The sequence below is a fragment of the Leptonychotes weddellii genome, chromosome 13, assembly GCF_054177405.1.
Source record: "Leptonychotes weddellii isolate Sample4059 chromosome 13, ASM5417740v2, whole genome shotgun sequence".
NCBI lineage: Eukaryota > Metazoa > Chordata > Mammalia > Carnivora > Phocidae > Leptonychotes > Leptonychotes weddellii.
Genome location: NC_138381.1, coordinates 75482532 through 75500591, shown reverse-complemented (window position 1 = coordinate 75500591; position 18060 = coordinate 75482532). Strand labels below are relative to the sequence as shown.

General features: G+C 45.8%; 1 protein-coding gene across 1 annotated transcript in view; it reads right to left on the bottom strand.

Moving 5' to 3' along the window:
• PSMD9 (proteasome 26S subunit, non-ATPase 9) overlaps positions 1 to 17578 on the bottom strand; it is a 22017-nt gene extending 4439 nt beyond the window's left edge. Inside the window, exons 1-4 of the mRNA XM_006746527.3 lie at positions 17303 to 17578; positions 13623 to 13725; positions 10215 to 10426; positions 7993 to 8094 (exon numbers count right to left, since the gene is read on the bottom strand). Coding sequence (XP_006746590.1) covers positions 7993 to 8094; positions 10215 to 10426; positions 13623 to 13725; positions 17303 to 17440 — 555 coding nt within the window. The 5' untranslated portion in view covers positions 17441 to 17578. The remainder of the gene's footprint in view (positions 1 to 7992; positions 8095 to 10214; positions 10427 to 13622; positions 13726 to 17302) is intronic.
• Positions 17579 to 18060: the final 482 nt, after the last annotated feature.

The window sequence follows — 18060 nt, the reverse complement described above, 5'->3', positions numbered from 1 at the left end:
TTTAAAAAATAAAAATAAAAATAAATAAATAAAATTATGGCAGATCTTTTTTTTTTTTAAGATTTTATTTATTTATTTATTTATTTGACAGAGAGAGAGAGACACAGCAAGAGAGGGGAACACAAGCAGGGGGAGTGGGAGAGGGAGAAGCAGGCTTCCCGCCGAGCAGGGAGCCCGACGCGGGGCTCGATCCCAGGACCCTGGGATCATGACCTGAGCCGAAGACAGACGCTTAACGACTGAGCCACCCAGGTACCCCCGCCTTCTTTTTCAAAAAGCAATCACTATAGACATATTCATCCACACTTAGGAAATGTGTGAGATACACTGATGTGCTTCTGGTTCTAGAAATGATATCTAGACAAGACATGATGTTTAGACAAGCTAGAAACGCAGAGGTCATCCTTGACACGGGCTGGGCATCATATTAAAGCCCATATACTTACATTCTAAAGGTCTCTCTAATTTACCCACTTCCTTCCACCTCCAGCCCATTCACCAAAGTCACCATCACCCCTTGACCAAGCTGCTAAAACTGTCAGCCTTCCAATCAGCTCTCTACCTAGCATCTGGAGAAATCTTTCCAAGATACAAAGCTGCTTACATTATGTTACCCTCAGTTTGGAAGTGTGCATGGCTCTCTACTGCTCCTCAAGAAAAAAGAATGAAACCTTGATAGGACCACAAGGCCTCATGAAGTCTGGCCCCTGCCAACTTCCCAGCTCCACCTCATCCCTCCCTACTCCCTTCCTCCTTGCTCTGGGCTCCAACCGACTTCTCTGGCCCTCAGGGACATGACCCTGCTGGAAGGCTCCTCTCGCCATCTCCCTGCCAGTCTCCAGCCGTGATCAACTTCTTTTTTTTAAGATTTTATATTCTTTAAGTAATCTCCACACTCAACATGGGGCTTGAACTCACAACCCCGAGATCAAGAGTCGCATGCTCCACCGACTGAGCCAGCCAGGCAACCCCAGACCTTGATCAACTTCTAACGCTCACAGGTCACGTCCTCGGGAAGGTTATCCTAACGCCATCATTCCTCTCCTAGCCTTCTGGAACTTTCCCTCATGACACTCATGAGAGTGTATAATTACGTTTGACTAATGTTTGTCTTCTCCACCAAAGTGCTCCCGAGGCAAGGGCCTTCTGCTCATCTGTGTTGTTCCCGCTCTAGTCCAGCACTCAAACAGAGCAGGGAAGGGATAGGAGGGACAGACCCAGGACTTTTGTTCTTTCTTCAAAAACGTTTGCCCTACCTGATGCTTTTACACTAAAAATGTATTCTTTTTATTTATTTGAGATATAATTCATATACAATAAACCCATTTTAAAGTATACAATTCAGGGTGCCTGGGTGGCTCAGTCGCTAAGCGTCTGCCTTCGGCTCAGGTCATGATCCCAGGGTCCTGGGATCGAGTCCCACATCGGGCTCCCTGCTCGGCGGGAAGCCTGCTTCTCCCTCTCCCACTCCCCCTGCTTGTGTTCTGCTCTCGCTATGTCTCTCTCTGTCAAATAAATAAATAAAATCTTAAAAAAAAATAAAGTATACAATTCAGTGGGTTTTAGTACAGTCAGACATTTGTACAACCATGACTACTACCTGACTGAAGAACATTTTCATCCCCCAAAAGGACCCCTGCAACCATTAGCAGTCAGTCGACCCAATCCAGCCTCCACTCAGCCCGGGGCGACCGACCACCAACATGCTTCCTGTCTCCACGGATCTGCCTGTTCTGGACACTTCACATAAACAGAATTCTAAAATACGCAGCCCTTTGTGTCTGGCTTCTTTTACTTAGCACAAATCCTTTCAAGGTTCATCCACGTTATAGCACGTCAGCACTCCATTCCTTTCCACAGCTCAATACAACATGCGTTGTTTATAATAAAGATAACTTTTTTAATTTAAGATTTTCTTTATTCCTTCGAAAATGCATGCATTTGATGCAGAAACTGAGCTTTGGAAAGACACCAAAAGAAAGAGAGATTTGTCTACAAGAGTATTAATTTCCAGGGGCGCCTGGGTGGCTCAGTTGTTAAGCGTCTGCCTTTGACTCACGTCATCATCTCAGGGTCCTGGGATGGAGCCCCGCATCAGGCTCCCTGCTCAGCGGGAAGCCTGCTTCTCCCTCTCCCACCCTCCTGCTTGTGTTTCCTTTCTGTCTCTCAGTCAAATAAATAAATAAAATCTTAAAAAAAAAAAAGAGTATTAATTTCCAGGTTTCCATAAAATTGGAAACTACCTAAATACCTAACAACAGAATGTGGTGGGGTTTTTGTATCATTTTTCTTTCTTTTTTTTTTTTTTTTTAAGATTTTGTTTATTTGCGAGAGAGAGAATGAGAGACAGAGAGCATGAGAGGGAGGAGGGTCAGAGGGGGAAGCAGACTCCCCGCCGAGCAGGAAGCCCGATGTGGGACTCGATCCCGGGACTCCAGGATCATGACCTGAGCCGAAGGCAGTCGCTTAACCAACTCAGCCACCCAGGTGCCCCTGTATCATTTTTCTAAAGTCACAAAGCTGACCCTTGATTCTCAAGTTGGACTCTGGTTCCACGAGGATCCAGGGCCCTGAGGGGGTGAGGACTCCCCACCCCAGCAGCTCAGCTTTTATCTGTTTGATATATCGGAATTCCCCAAGAAATTTCATTTGAGAAAAGGTGTTGTTGCTTAAAAATGTTCAATAACTACTTTTGTAAAAAAGGGTTCATAGTGTTATTAACTATAGTCACCATGCTGTACGTGATAGTTCATAATAATGTTGTATTGCCTATTTGAAAGTTGCTAAGAGAGTAAACCTTAAAAGTTCTCATCACAAGAAAAAAAACTGTAACCACGGTGATGGCTGTTAACTAGACTTATCGTGATGATCATTTTGTAATGTATAAAAATACTGAATCATTACACTGTACACTCGTAACTAACATAATGTTATATGTCGATTATACCTCAATAAGAAAAAAAGGATTCACAGATCTATGAAGAGCTTAAGAATATATTTAACTAGAAAAGACAGACTAAAAATCAGTAGCTGTTATCGCTAATCACCAAAAACTGGAAACAACCTAAATGTCCCTCACTGGTAAATGGGTAAACCATCTGGCATTCATCTACGCAGTGGAGCGCTACTGAGCAGTAAAAAGGAGCAGACAACAGACACACACAACAATGTGGAAGGATCTCAGATGCACAATGCAAAGTGCAAGAAGCCAGATTTAAAAGGCCATCCATACTGTGCAGTTCCATTTATAGGACATTCTTGAAAAGGTAAAACTGTAGGGATGGAGCACAGATTGGTGGTTGTGTGGGGTGAGGGCTAGGGGAGGGGTTAACCACAAAAGGATATGAGGCCATTTTGGGGAGGATGACAGAATTGCTCTGGATCTTCATTACAGTGGCAGTTACCAGACTATGTACATGTGTCAAAATTCCCAGGACCGTACACTGTAAAGGGTGAATTTTGCTGTAGGTAAATCACCCCTTAATAAAAATAGCCAATAGCTCTATATGCTGGTATATGAACAGACCGACCCCAGAAGGACACACAGCTGCAAAGTGGCTACCTCTGGAGGAGAGAGAGATTTTTCATTACATGTTCTTTGATTTGGTCTTAAACATGTGTATGTATTACCTCTTCCAGAACAAGAGACATATTTACAAAATAAACCAGTAACAATGAGCCCAGGCAACTGCAAAGTTTAGAAGTGTGTGCAGTAAGCAAGACACGTGAGAAAACCGTAACACTAGGAAAGCCTGGGGAAAAGGAGTGAAAAAGTAAGAGAGACTCTGGGTAAACATAACAGAACAAACCGACATCTAGAACCCTCACTAACATCATGACAGGACAGCCAAGGGGTAACAAAGGAACACCACCACAAGACAAATAAATCACATGGAAGGAGACTGCAAAGATGAGAAAGGGCACCAAAATGAAAAGCCAACAGAAACTGGACAAGTGGTAACTAAGCAAGTAGAGAAATCAGAAACCCTGTGTGGTGGGTTCTAGAAAATGCCCATAAATTCTTTGATATTCCTTCAAGAGGTAAAGGCTAATTCCCCTACTTTGAGTGTGGGCTGGACTTGGTGAGTCCCTTCTAATGAACAGAATGATGTGGAAGTGAAAATGTGCGTCTTCAGAGACTGGGTCAAAGGCGACTCCGCAACCTCCTCTCTGCTCTCGCTTGGACGGCTCACTCTGGGGGAAGCGGCCGCCATGTTGTGAGGACACGCCCAGCAGCACTATGGAGAGGCCAGAGCGACGAGGAACTGATGTGCCATCAGCCATGTGAGTGAGGCATCTCGGAAACAGATATTCTAACCTCAGTCGAGCCTTCAGATGACTGCAGCTGCTGCCAACATCTTGACTACAACCTCATGAGACCGTAAGCCAGAAACACCCAGCTAAAACACTCCTGGATGTCCAACCCTCAGAAACTGTGAGAGATAATAAATTTAAGCTGCTGAACCGACTGAGCCAGCCAGGTGCCCCAATCTTCTGTTATTTTTTTTGCTTTTTGCTTTGTTTTTTTTGCTATTTAAAGGAGTACTATTCCAGAAACTGGAAGACTGCAGCCAGTCTTTACTTTTTTACTCAACAATAAACAACTAATACACCCTTTATGGCAACAGGTTAAAAAGAAGCTGATGGGGCACCTGGGTGGCTCAGTTGGTTAAGCGTCTGCCTTCAGCTCAGGTCATGATCTCAGGGTTCTGGGTCAAGCCCTGCATCAGGCTCCACACTCAGCAGGGAGCCTGCTTCTCCCTCTCCCTCTGTCCCCTCCCCCACTCATGCTCTCTCTCTCCCTCAAATAAATAAATAAAATCTTAAAAAAGAAGAAGCTGATAAAGAACAAAGGGATTTGTTCCAGGGAACCCCAGAAAGGTTCAGAACAAACAGACCAATGGATAATAAAGAATAAGAATCCCACTTACAGGAATTTGACATATAACAGGTGGCAATAGAAATGAGTGGGTAAAGTATTAACTATTCACTAATGGTACAGGGACAACTACTGTCCATCTGGGGAAAAAAAAGTTTGGTACCCCACCTAACACCATTCACAAAATAAATATCAGATGAGGTATATACTAAATTGTTGTATATACAACAAATGTCCACACAATTATCTTATACATGAATGTTCACAGAAGTATTATTCACAATAACCAAGAAGTGGAACCAAACCTAATAGTCATCAACTGACGAACGGATAAATAAAATGGGTAAGTAATGTATATCCATACAATAGGATAGGACTCAGCCATAGAAAGGAATGAAGTACTGAAACCTGCTACAACATGGATGAACCTTGAAAACATGATGCTAAAAAAAGGAAGTTAATCACAAAATATCACGTATTATACGATCCCATTTATATGAAATGTCCAGAATAAGCAGATCCATAGAGACAAAAGTTTAGTGCTTTAGGGATTGGTGGGTAGGGGGAAGGGGGAGTGACCGCTAATGGGTATAGAGTTGATTTTCGAGGTGTCAAAATGTTCTAAAATTGATTGTGGTGATGGATGCACAGTTCTATGAATATACTAAAAACCACTGAGCTATGCAGGGTTGTTGTTTTTTTTTTTTTAAGATTTTATTTATTTATTTGACAGAGAGAGACACAGTGAGAGCAGGAACACAAGCAGGGGGAGTGGGAGAGGGAGAAGCAGGCTTCCCACCAAGCAGGGAGCCCGATGCGGGGCTCGATCCCAGGACCCTGAGATCATGACCTGAGCCGAAGGCAGATGCTTAACGACTGAGCCACCCAGGTGCCCCTGCAGGGTTTTTTTTAAAAGATTTTATTTTTTTAAGTAATCTCTACACCCAATGTGGAGCTCAAATTCACAACCCCAAGATCAAAAGTCACATGCTCACCGACTGAGCCAGCCAGGTGCCCTGAGTTATGCACTTTAAATGGGGGAACTGTATGGTATGTGAATTATACCTCAAAACCATTATTAAAAAAATAACAGAAGATTGGGGCACCTGGCTGGCTCAGTCGGTTAAGCAGCCGACTCTTGATTTTGGCTCAAGTTATGATCTCAGGGTTATGAGACTGAGCCCTGTGTTGGGCTCCACGCTGGGCGTGGAGCCTGCCAAAGATTCTCTCTCTCCCTCTGCCCCTCCTCCTGCCTCTCTCTCTCTCTCAAAATAAATAAATAATAATAAATAATAATAATAGATCAATTCCAGATGGATTAAAGAAAAACTAAAAACAAATCAATAAAAGTATGAGAAGAACTTCCTTAAGCAGACACAAAATGCAAAAGCCATAAAGCAAGAAACTGATGAATTTGTCAAAATCAGAATTTTGAACTTCCATGCAAGTACAGATTTGCTGGAGGTGTCGGTGAAGAAATGAAGGCCTGACCTCTGGCTGGGGCACAGACACCAACCGACTGTATTTCGGCCCAATGCCTGCCTTCCGACGAGTTACACGTGGATGAGCAGCACAGCCAAGCAGCTGAGTGGGCACAAGACAAACCAAAAACTGTGGGTTAAACCGAACATTTCATCTGGGAATGAAAAACTTTCATAGATAATTTCTGTAGACTTTGAGTCCCACATTTCTCCTGCAAAGTGCCAAGATAACTTTTGTTAAAGTTACATTACTGAGCCATGAGCTGAGGTGATCAGGTGGAAATGCTATTTAAAGGAGTACTATTCCAGAAACTGGAAGACTGCAGCCAATTTCGAATCCCAACCCTTATTATATTTTCAAGGACTGAAACTGTCAATCTGCGCATGAAGCAGTTCTAACGTATTCCTGCTTGAATTGTGCTTTGCTACCATGTACTGTCCCGTATTTCCTTAAATTCTCAGGTATGGTTTAGGCAGGGAAGACCTTGTAATATTAACAAATTTAACAAAATGGTTATCTAAGTAACTTAAAAAGAAAAAAACTTCCAAGTAATTAGTCACCATAAACTAAGTTAAAAGACAAGGAGCAAGGGCGCCTGGGTGGCTCAGATGGTTAAGCGTCTGCCTTCGGCTCAGGTCATGATCCCAGGGTCCTGGGATCGAGCCCCGCATCAGGCTCCCTGCTTGGTGGGGAGCCTGCTTCTCCCTCTCCCTTTACTGTTCCCCCTGCTTGTGCTCTCTCACTCACTCTGTCAAATAAATAAATAAAATCTTAAAAAAAAAAAAAAAAAACAAGGAGCTAATCAGGAGAAACATATATAGCATGAAAACAGGCAAAGGTTTCGTATCTGGAGTATGTTAAAAAAATTCCTACAAATCAATTTTTTTTTAAAAGACAACCCAATGGGAAAAAATATAAACAGACAATCCACAGAAATGAAAATACGAACATTAATGCACATATAAAATAAAGATACTCAACCTCACTGGTAATCAGGAAAATACAAATTAAAATAAGATGCTGTTTTAGCAAAAATGTTAAAAGATCAGCAATACAGAGTACTATGGATGATATGATACACTCACATACTGTTGGCCAGGGTATAAATTAGTGACACTGTTTTGGATTACCTACCGTAAGTGTGTATAATCCACTGAGAGCCTGTAATTCTACTTTCTGGTATTTACATCAAGAAGTAGTACCCGAACAAGAATATAGGACTGTTCATGCTAGTATAAAACCAAAAATGACCAAAACGTCCCCTGATAAGGCAGGGGATGGACAAACTGGGGTCTGTTCCTACAATGGAGTGCTATGCAGCAGTACAAAAGAGCCAGGTATGTGAAAATGCAAAGATCTTCAAGAAATACTGTTGAATGAAAGCAGGATAGGAAGCAGGGAAGGAGTATTTATATAGTTATATAGGGCGGCTGCAAAGGCCCCACCCAGGTGTCATTTGTACAAGATAAGGGACGGACATAAGGGAGAAAAAGCTTTCCAGGCAGAGAGAGCAGCAAGTGCAAAGGCCCTGTGCCTGAGCAACAGCTCTGTGAAGGCAGCAAAGACCCCAGTGACAATTCCTGGCCCCGGGCAATTCTAGGGTTACTGACCAGATGTGACCTCCAACTCACCCCCTCACTGTGCTGCACCACACTGCCAATGTTATGCAGAGACCGGAAGTTCTGGGTGTTCACAGAACCAAACTCCACAATCTCGTCATCCACTTGCAGACCCTAAAGAGAGAAGAGAAAATAGAAAACCAGGTCAGAGGTTAAATGTGCTTCTGGTGTTCTTTACCCTGCCATGCCCAATTGAACGTCCAGGCCAAGAGCTTGTTTTCTGCGGGGGAGAGTGGCAGGCACAAAGCAAAGAGGTCAGGGATTCAGCTACCTCACATGGAGGGCGGCGGCGGTGGGTAATTGGGCCACCTCCTCCTGGGGATTCCTTCTAGGACAGATCTAGTAAAAGGGGGCCAGATCTGCCCAATGTTTGATAAAAGCTGGTGGCGGTACAGGCTGTAAAGAATGTGGGGGAGGGCGCCTGGGTGGCTCAGTTGGTTAAGCGACTGCCTTCGGCTCAGGTCATGATCCTGGAGTCCCGGGATCGAGTCCCGCATCGGGCTTCCTGCTCGGCGGGGAGTCTGCTTCTCCCTCTGACCCTCCCCCCGCCATGTGCTTTCTCTCTCTCATTCTCTCTGTCTCAAATAAATAAATAAAATCTTTAAAAAAAAAAAAAAAAAGAATGTGGGGGAAAAGCCAAATGCTGTCTTCTGGGGTCAGGGGCGAGAAGAGGCAGGCCAATCTGGGCCTATTTTGTTCAGGAGTCAGAATTTACGCAGGTTTGCCCTAGAGGTCCCCAGACAAACAGCCACAGGCACAAGGCTGACCGAGGACTAGTGTGATCCTTTCATTCTAAGAACACAGATCACGATTGATTCATTCCTTCCACAAATATTTGTCGTGGGCCAACTACAGCCCTGTGCTAGATGCTGTGCATAGAGCAGCGAGTAAAACGAAGCTCATGTGTAACTTACCATCTTGTGATCATTAGAGACTTCTGGCAGGACCTGGGTTCAGGACCCAGTTCCATAGCTGAGCAGCTATGTGTCTTGGCACCAGTTACTTCAGGTCTTAGAGGCTTTGTTCGTGGGTAAGATGGGGTTAAGATCAGTGCCTACCCCAGAAGGTGGCTGTGGGATTAAATGCTAACTACATGGGCGCCTGGGTGGCTCAGTTGGTTAAGCGACTGCCTTCGGCTCAGGTCATGGTCCTGGAGTCCCGGGATTGAGTCCCGCATCGGGCTCCCTGCTCGGCAGGGAGTCTGCTTCTCCCTCTGACCCTCCTCCCTCTCATTCTCTCTCTCTCAAATAAATAAATAAAATCTTTAAAAAATAAAAAAAAATAAAATAAATAAAATAAATGCTAACTACATAGCCACATAAAAACTTGAACATGATGTTCAGAGTCACATTATTCATGACAGCCAAAAGACAGACACCAAATGTTCATGAACTGATGAATGGATAAAATCGATGGGACATATCCACACAACGGAATATTACCCGGCCATAAAAAAGGAAACAAAGAGATACATGTTCTATCACAGATGAACCCTGAACACATGATACTAAGTGGGAAAAGCCGGTCATAAAGGGTCATATATAATTCCATTTATATGAAACATCCAAAATAGGCAAATTCATAGCCGGAAAGCAGACTGGTGGTTGCAAGGGGCTGGGGGGGGATGGGATTGGGGGCTGATGGCTAATCAGTATAGGGTTTCTTTTCAGAATAATGAGAATGTTCTAAAACTGCTTGCAGTGATGGATGCACAGCTCTGTGAATACATTAAAAGCCACGGACTTGTATACTTCAAATGGGTAAAATTTTATGGTGTGTGAACAGTTCCTCAATAAAGCCGTTTTAAACTTTTAAGAATATGCCAGGTAAGATCTAGAACTCGCTTGGCAGACAGCTGGTGCAAAGCAAGGACTCAGTAAATGGCAGCTACTGTTGTCCTTCTCATGTCTACTACTTAGTGCCCGGCTGAAATAAGCCCAAGAGATCCTCTTTCCCTCTCTCGGAATATTTACCACCTTCTACCTTGTGTCTCAGGCCCCTCCCTGACCAGGTTAGTGAGCAGCAGGGGCTGACTCCTCTCCAAAACCCTGGCCCCAGCACAGGGCTGGGCCCCCAGGACTCAGTCAGTGCTTGCTAAGTAAGTGGGTGGAGTCCAGCTGCAGCATGGAGAGACAATGGGTCTGTCTGCCCATGGTCCCCCCCCCATCAACCCCGAGGCTACGTGACCCACAGCACCCTCTGGGATGGAGTTCGGTGGTGGGGTATTGGCTTACTGCAATACTGGCAGGGGAGCCAGGGCTGATGCTGTTCACTTTGGCGAAGGCCTGAGGGGGGCTGAGGCCCTCCCTCTGGCCCTGGTTGTGGCTCATGGCCTCTCTGTGGGCCTCAGCCATGTCCCGGGCCTGCTTCTCCTTGTCTCGAGCATGCAGCTGGTGCAGGGCCGTTTCCACCTGCTTCATGATGGCCTGGTGATCATTCTGCAAGCCTGGGAGGAGAACGCCACATCAGCGGACGAGGAGAACGGCTGAGGACACCAGACTCCCACATCCACTCACTGAATAGTTACCAAGCACTTATTCCCGGCCAGACACTGGACTAGAGGCTGAGGACAAACCTGTGGCCAACAGGGGGCCACCATCATGACGCTCACAGTCCAGCAAGGAAAGCTGCTCAGGAACAAGTCATTACTGTAACATCTGATGACTGCTGCTGAGGGCGAGCCAGCCAGGACCCGACCTTGCCAGTCTAGGAGATCAGGGAAGCCTTCCCAAAGGCAGCGCTGTTTCAACAGAGACTTGAAAGGTGAGGAGAAGCAAGAAATCGCCCCGCTGAATCCACAGCCTCAAATGCATACACGGGGCACGTGTGGTGGCCATGCAAATGAGTGCCGTGAGCTGGGTGTAAGGACTTCACTTTTCTCCTAATGCCCCTGGAAGGAAAAATGATGCCTAAGTCCACTAATACATGGCCGGTGATGTTCGGTCTGGGAGAAATAATAGCAGATAAGCTAGAGATTAGAAATTTGGGGGTAAAATCCTCTTTTTCAGTACTGATGGCTAATTCAAAATGTGGAGAACTGGGGTGCCTGGCTGGCTCTGTTGGAAAAGCATGCAACTCTTGATCTCTGGGGTAGTGAGTTCAAGCCCCACGCTGAGTGTAGATTTTACTTAAAAAAAAAAAAAAAACTTCTGAGAATAGTTTTTCAAAAGAAGATCAATAAGAATTGCTCACAGATGCCTGGGTGGCTCAGTCAGTTAAGCGTCTGCCTTCGGTTCAGGTCATGATCCCAGGGCCCTGGGATCGAATCTTGTGTGGCTCTCCCTGCTCAGCGGGGATTCTGCTTCTCCCTCTCCTTCTGCCCCTCCCCCTGCTCATGCTCTCTCTCTTGCTCACACTCTCTCTCAAATAAATAGATAAAATCTTAAAAAAAAAAAAAAAAAAAGAATTGTTCAACCAAATTCTTAAATATAATAAAGTCATTAAGATAGTGTGGTATTGGGGCACCTGGCTGGCTCAGTCAGAAGAGAATGCAACTCTTGATCTCAGGGTTGTGAGTTAAAGCTCTACACTGGATGTACAGATTCCTAAAAAAATAAATAAATAAACTTTAAAAAAAAAAAAGACAGGGACGCCTGGGTGGCTCAGTCAGCTAAGCATCTGCCTTAGGCTCAGGTCATGATCCTGGGGTCCTGGGATTGAGCCCTGCATCGGTCTCCCTGCTCAACGGGGAGCCTGCTTCTCCCTCTCCCTCTACTCCTCTCCCTGCTTGTGTTCTCCCTCTCTCTCTCTCAAATAAATAAATAAAATCTTAAAAAAAATATTTTTTAAAAGTGAGATATTAGCAAAGAGATATATTAACAGAACAATGCAAAAAACTAAGATACCTAAATACGTCTGAAAATTTCCTATGTCATACTGCAGCATTTCAAATTAATGGAGAAAGAATAGGCTATTTAATAAATGGTGTTGGAACATCAGGGTAACCATCTGGAAAAAAATAAGTCAGTGCCCTCTCTCACACGGTATGCTCCGCTTCTCCAATTTCCCTCAGTATCCGAAATGCCAAGGAAAGCAGGCCACATCCCTCGGGAGTCTGAGGGTTTAGCCAAAAGCCCCAAATTTCCCTCCAGTCTTAACATCGTTTTTCCCTACTCTGTATCTTCCACTTGTCTCAATACAAAAACGGTATGCTTCTTTTCCCAAAACCTACAAGGAAAAGTGATATTCGAAGATGCTGTTCTATGATTATATGGCAGCTTTGAGGGACGCTTGGCAGCTCAAGAGGTATCTCACGCCTGTGGTTACTTGTGCCTCCAGTGAGAAGCTCAGCCTTATACCAAAACAGGCTGGGGATGGAATCAAGATTCAGACCCATAAACCAGAGGTCATTAAGTGAAAAATGTGCACGATTAATTCCCCTCTAATAGGATTTTGTGGGGAAAGGCTGCCGGTTGCCCATCTGTGGCAGGGGTGAATAACGGCCCCAAACATGTTCTCATGCTAGTCCCCAGAACCTGCCCGTATGTTACTTTCCAAGGCAAAGGGGGCTTTACAGATGTGGTTAAGTTCAGGATACTGTGTGGGGAGATCATCCTGGATTACCCAGATGGGGGGCCCAGTGTGATCACAAGGGTCTTCACAAGTGAAAGCGGGAGGCAGAGAGTGAAAGAGGTGGGATGGGTGGACCAGAGGTTGGGAGGTGCAGGTGATGGCTTTGGGGACGGGAGGGGCTCTGAGCCACGGGACATAGGCACCTCCAGAAGCTGGGAAAAGATAAAGAAACGGGCTCTTCCCTAGAGCCTCCAGAAGGAACACAGCCCTGCCAACACTTTGATCTCAGCCCAGCAACACTGATTTGGGTATCTGATTATTTTAAGACAATAAATCTGGGACATTTGCAGTCACTAAGTCTGTGGGTATTTGTTACAGCAGAAACAGAAAACTAAGATACTCCCCAACTGCTACTCTCAACTTGTTCCTCAACTATAAACAAATAAATGACTTTATTTAGGACAGTGACATGCCCACCACGGGGTACATTCCCCAACGTGTCTTGCAGGCAGAGGGGCCGAGGCGGGGAGAGCAGAAATCAATGCAACAAGGTGCAGGTGGGACCTGCAGGACAGATCCCTAAAGGGAGGGTACTGGCTGGCAAAGGACCTGTTGCCCTTCCTACCGTCTTCCTTCCCTTCCTTCCTGGCTGGCACATGGACATGGTGACCCTAAAGATGGATGACATGTCCTAAGGATGGCAGAGCCCGGGATCTGACGGCCGGCCCCACACTGGTGACCTCCACATAGCTGTACTGAGGGGCGGAACAAACACTCCTGTGTGAGTGGCCGCAGTCAGGTCACTATCCTTACCAGGGGAACGTACTTCCTAACACATAACTGATCTGATTAGGATTGTAAGCGATTTGTGACCTGGGTTTCTAGCGTCATTTCGGAGAAGTTTCCACCGTGAAGCCAAGTCCTTAAAAACAAAATGAACAATGAAACCACAAATTTCGAACCCTAGAGGCCACCCCATTTCCTCAGTTCTCAGTCCCTGGAAGAGGAGAGTGAGCTAATCCCATCAAGGTGGAAGAGAGGAGAGCAGAGAATAGTGAGATTTCACACATGTGCCTCAGCCTCCCTCGCTGCAAGCTGGGGGATCGGCTGCGCACGCGCACACCACTCACAGACGATGTTGTGCCTTGCGGTTCGAACTTGGTACAGGTCCACGTCTGACCGGGGGTAGCCCTCGCAGTCCACCAGCGGCTCGTTCATCCCCACGCCTTTTTGCTGGAGGGAAGAAACATGCTTAAGACTTCACAGGTATGAAGTCCTCAAGACCTTTTCCCCTTTGCAGCCATCATCAAGGCGACAGAAATCAAAGCTGCCACATACCAATCACACAGCATGGGCCACATACTTTCCCCAAATGCTCCCACAACCACCCTCGGAAGGGGGCACTATTTTTTTTTTTATTGACTTTTAATAACACAAGTAACGAATGAATCCGTTCTCCTCTTTTGAAGTTGGAACAGTGCAGAAAGTAAAGACTCTTTTGAGCTTCGTCCCCAAGGCCAGCCTCCTGGACTCCTCCAAACCCTCCTTCCTACAGCAGCTGATACCTGGCTGGTGGCCTTGGAAGCTGGAGGGGAGTGAAAACCCCAAAGAGCATCCAGCTGTGGCAGGACTTTGGTTCTTTCGGAAAGTAAAAAGGGATCTAAAAGGGATTTCAAAGAGGTTTTCATCCCTTTAAGGACTCACTGATATCAATCGCCTCTGGGGAAAGGAATTGGGTGGCCTAGGGGACAGGGAAGGAAGAGGGACTTTTCATTTTCTATCCTTTTGTAGACTTCTTGAATTTTGACCATGGACGCGTATTCCCTATTCAAAACAATATATTTAACATTTTAAAGTCTTTTCCTATGTAAGTCAGAGCAGGGTGCACAAAGGCAATGAAACGCGTCGTGTAATGGAGGGCAGAGAGTTTCCAGTCGGTTAGACTGATTTGAATCTCAGTTCTGCCGTGTACAACGTGGGTACCCTTGGTTAAGACCTTCCCCTCTCCAAGCCTCAGCTTCCTCAATTATAAAATGGGAATACTGGCACTCGCCTCCCTTCGCACCTGCCGTGAGAATTAATGAGTTGACCTGTGTAGAGTGCTTAGCACAGTGCTAGGCATATTCACAGTGAGGTGAATAGTGGCCCCCAAAAGATGTGTCCCAAGTCCTAACCCTCCAGAACCTATCAATGTGCCTTGTTTGGGAAAAAAAGGATCTTTGAAGATGTAATTAAGGCTTTCGAGATGAGATCATCTTGCATTAAGGGTGGGCTCTCAATCCAATGACAGGTATCCTTACAGAGAAGAGAGGCAGATCCGGGACACAGAGAAGATGGAGTGACCGGGGCAGAGACTGGAGTTAACCAACTGCAAGCCAGGGATGGCCAGCAGCCACCAGAAACTAGGACGGAGGCATGGAACAGACTCTCCCCCAGAGCCCCCAGAAGAAACCAACCCTGTCGACATCTCATTTATTTTTAGCACTGAATAATATTCTATTGTTTAGAGGTACCACAATTTATTTACCTATTCACTGACTCAAAGACATCTTGGTGGCTTCAAGTTCTGGCAACTGTGAAAAAAGCTGCTACGAACGTCGTGAAGGTTTTTGTGTGGACACATTTTTCAACTCCTTTGGGTAAATACCATGGAACCCAGTTGCTGGATGGTATGGTTAAGAGAGTGTTTGGCTTTGTCAGAAACTGCCCTACTTTTGCGTTCCCTCCAGCACTGAATCAGTTCCTCCACATCCTCAGCAGCATCTGGAGTTGGAATCGTGAACACTGGCTATTCTGACACCTATGTAGTAGTACTTCGTGGTTGCTAACTTGCATTTCTCTGATGACATATGACCTGGAGTGTCTTTCCATAAGCTTATTTGCCATCTATAGATCTTTGGTGAGCCGTCTATTAAGGTCTTTGGCCGATTTTTTAAATCAAGTTATTTGCCTTTTTTAGGATTGAGATGGAAGAGTTCTTCGTATTTTCTACACCCCTTGTCAGGTATCTGCAAATATCCTCTCCCATTTGGCGAACTGTCTTCTCCCTCTCTTGACTGTGTCTTTTGAGACACACATTTTAAATTCTGATGAAGTCCGATTCATCTATCTTTTTTCTTTCGTTGCTTGTGATTTTGGCATCACATCTAAGAAGGCTTTGCCTGATCCAAGGTCACAAAAACTTACTATGTTTTATTCTAAGAGATTTATAGTTTTAGCTCTGCCCCCTTTTTTAAAAAAATAATCACAGAGCAGGGCTTCAGGCTTAAAGCTTTCGGCCAGCAATGGTAGCTAGTAAAAAAGAATGAACATACTACATCACCTTGATATGCATTTTTATCTTATATTTAAGGGAAAAAATTCCCAGTTTTTTCATATGCTGTAGAGTTATAAAATTTCCATTTAAGATAAGTTAAGTAAAAAAGTGGATCAACATAAAGAAAAATACCAAGGGAAAGCAGTACAGGAGGTATTATGGATACCTGTTTGAGGTATAAAATAAAGCTCGGAAAATTGTTAGCATAATGCTTGAAAACACAAGTTCTGGATTCAACAGGCCTGAGATCTGAATCTCATTTTGTGACTCTAAGCAAGTGACCTCCCCTTTCTGAGCCTCAGAGTAACATACTAACTTCACAGGGTGGTTGTGTGGATTTCGTGATGTAACACACACATAAATACCAGCACCCTTCAGGCATATAATAAATGGTACCTGGGCCTCCATTTGATGCTTCCATTTTACTCCCATCACCTCAAATGCATTCCATCCACCCTACATAGGCTTTATTTAATTTACACTTCCTCTGCAAATTGATTTGTGATTTTACACCAATTGTCATAAGAAAAACTACCAGTTTTGGAGTCAGACAGACCTGGGAACTAGGCCACTTCCTAGCTACATGACCCTAGACAAGGGTTTGCCTCACCCTGGGCCTCAGTTCCAGATGATAAGGCGCCTTACCTGTCACTCAAAGCTCGGTCTTTCTAGCAGTAGCATCAGCATCGCTGGGAATTTGCTAAAAATACAGCATCTGCACCTGCGCGCCCCGTCCTCGTCAGAAACTGAATTTTAACAGATCCCCAGGGGCTTGCCAAACACGTGAAAGTTTAAAAAGTTCTGACGTGAAGTGGGTTAGCAAAGCACAGATGTTCTGGTACACGTTCAACAAGGACTGACGATGGTGGTGATTATCACCCTGCCTCTGCAAATTTATTAGCTCTGTGGCCTGAGGCAGGCTTAAGTTAAGTAACGCCTCTGTTTCCTCATCCCTAAAATGGGGGGAATAGTAGAACTCCCCTCAAAAGGTTGCTGCGAGGGTTAAATGAGCTAACCAATGTAAAGCAATTAAAACAGCGCCCATGGGACGCCTGGGTGGCTCAGATGGTTAAGCATCTGCCTTCGGCTCCGGTCATGATCCCAGGGTCCTGGCATCGAGCCCCACATCGGGCTCTGTGATCAGCGGGGAGCCTGCTTCTCCCTCTCCCTCTGCCTGCCTGTCTGCCTATTGTGATCTCTCTCTCTGTGTCAAATAAATAAAATCTTTTAAAAAAATAAAAATAAAAAATAAAACAGCGCCCGGCACACGGTAAGGGCTCCATAAACGCTTGCTGTATACCAACACCCATTGCTCTTAGTTGCCTCCTGCCTGCTGCCGACAGAGGCCGCAGTTGCCGCGCTTTGGGCCTCCCGGGGAGGGAGAGCGCCACTGCAAAGAGCTCAAACGCAGACCGCCCCGGCCTCCCAATCCTCCCAGGTCAGGAGGGCCTGGGCTCCCCGCCACGCCCGCCCGGGAGCCCCGAGCCCACTCACGCTCTCCAGCACGTCATAATTGGCTTTGATCTGCGCCTCGATCTCCTCCTTGCGCCGTATGAGCTCCTGCACGTCGCTGACTGTCACCGCGCCGGCCTGCGGGGAGTCTTCGCTCTGTCTAGTTTCGCCCTCCGACATCGTGGACCTCCGCGCGGGGTCCTGGACACCAGGCTTCCCGGCTTCCTGGATGCGGACGCCCGAGGAGACTGCGGCTACGGGTTCGCCCGCGAGCCAAAATTCCTCGCCATCCGCGAGCCGCAGTTGAAGGGACGGGCGTGGTTTGGGGGCGGGGTCTCCGGAAGCCACACCCTGCTGGAACTGGGGAATCTTCTGGTGACTGGGGAAGGCCAGTATGGGGAGGAATGGGTTCCAGGTCCCTCACCAGCCAGAACAAGATGATCTCTCCCTCGATGACCCGTTCGCTTTCACATTCATTCAGCAGACATCTATTGAGTGCCTACCACATGTTTTTGCCAAAGCACTGTGCGGGGCGCTCGAGTTCATCTCTTCACATCTACCCAGCCCTTGAGAGTTAACAAAACACATTCAGATTCCTTACCCCCCATTTTTTAAAAGATGTTATTTTTTAAAATTATTATTAATATTATTATTATTTTTTAGAGAGAGAGTGTGCACGCGGGAGGTGGGGAGGGACAGAGGGAGAGAGAGAATCCTAAGGATGCCCCACGCCTGAAACGGGGAGGGGGGGGGGTGATCCATCTCATGACCTTGACGTCATGACCTGAGCGGATATCAAC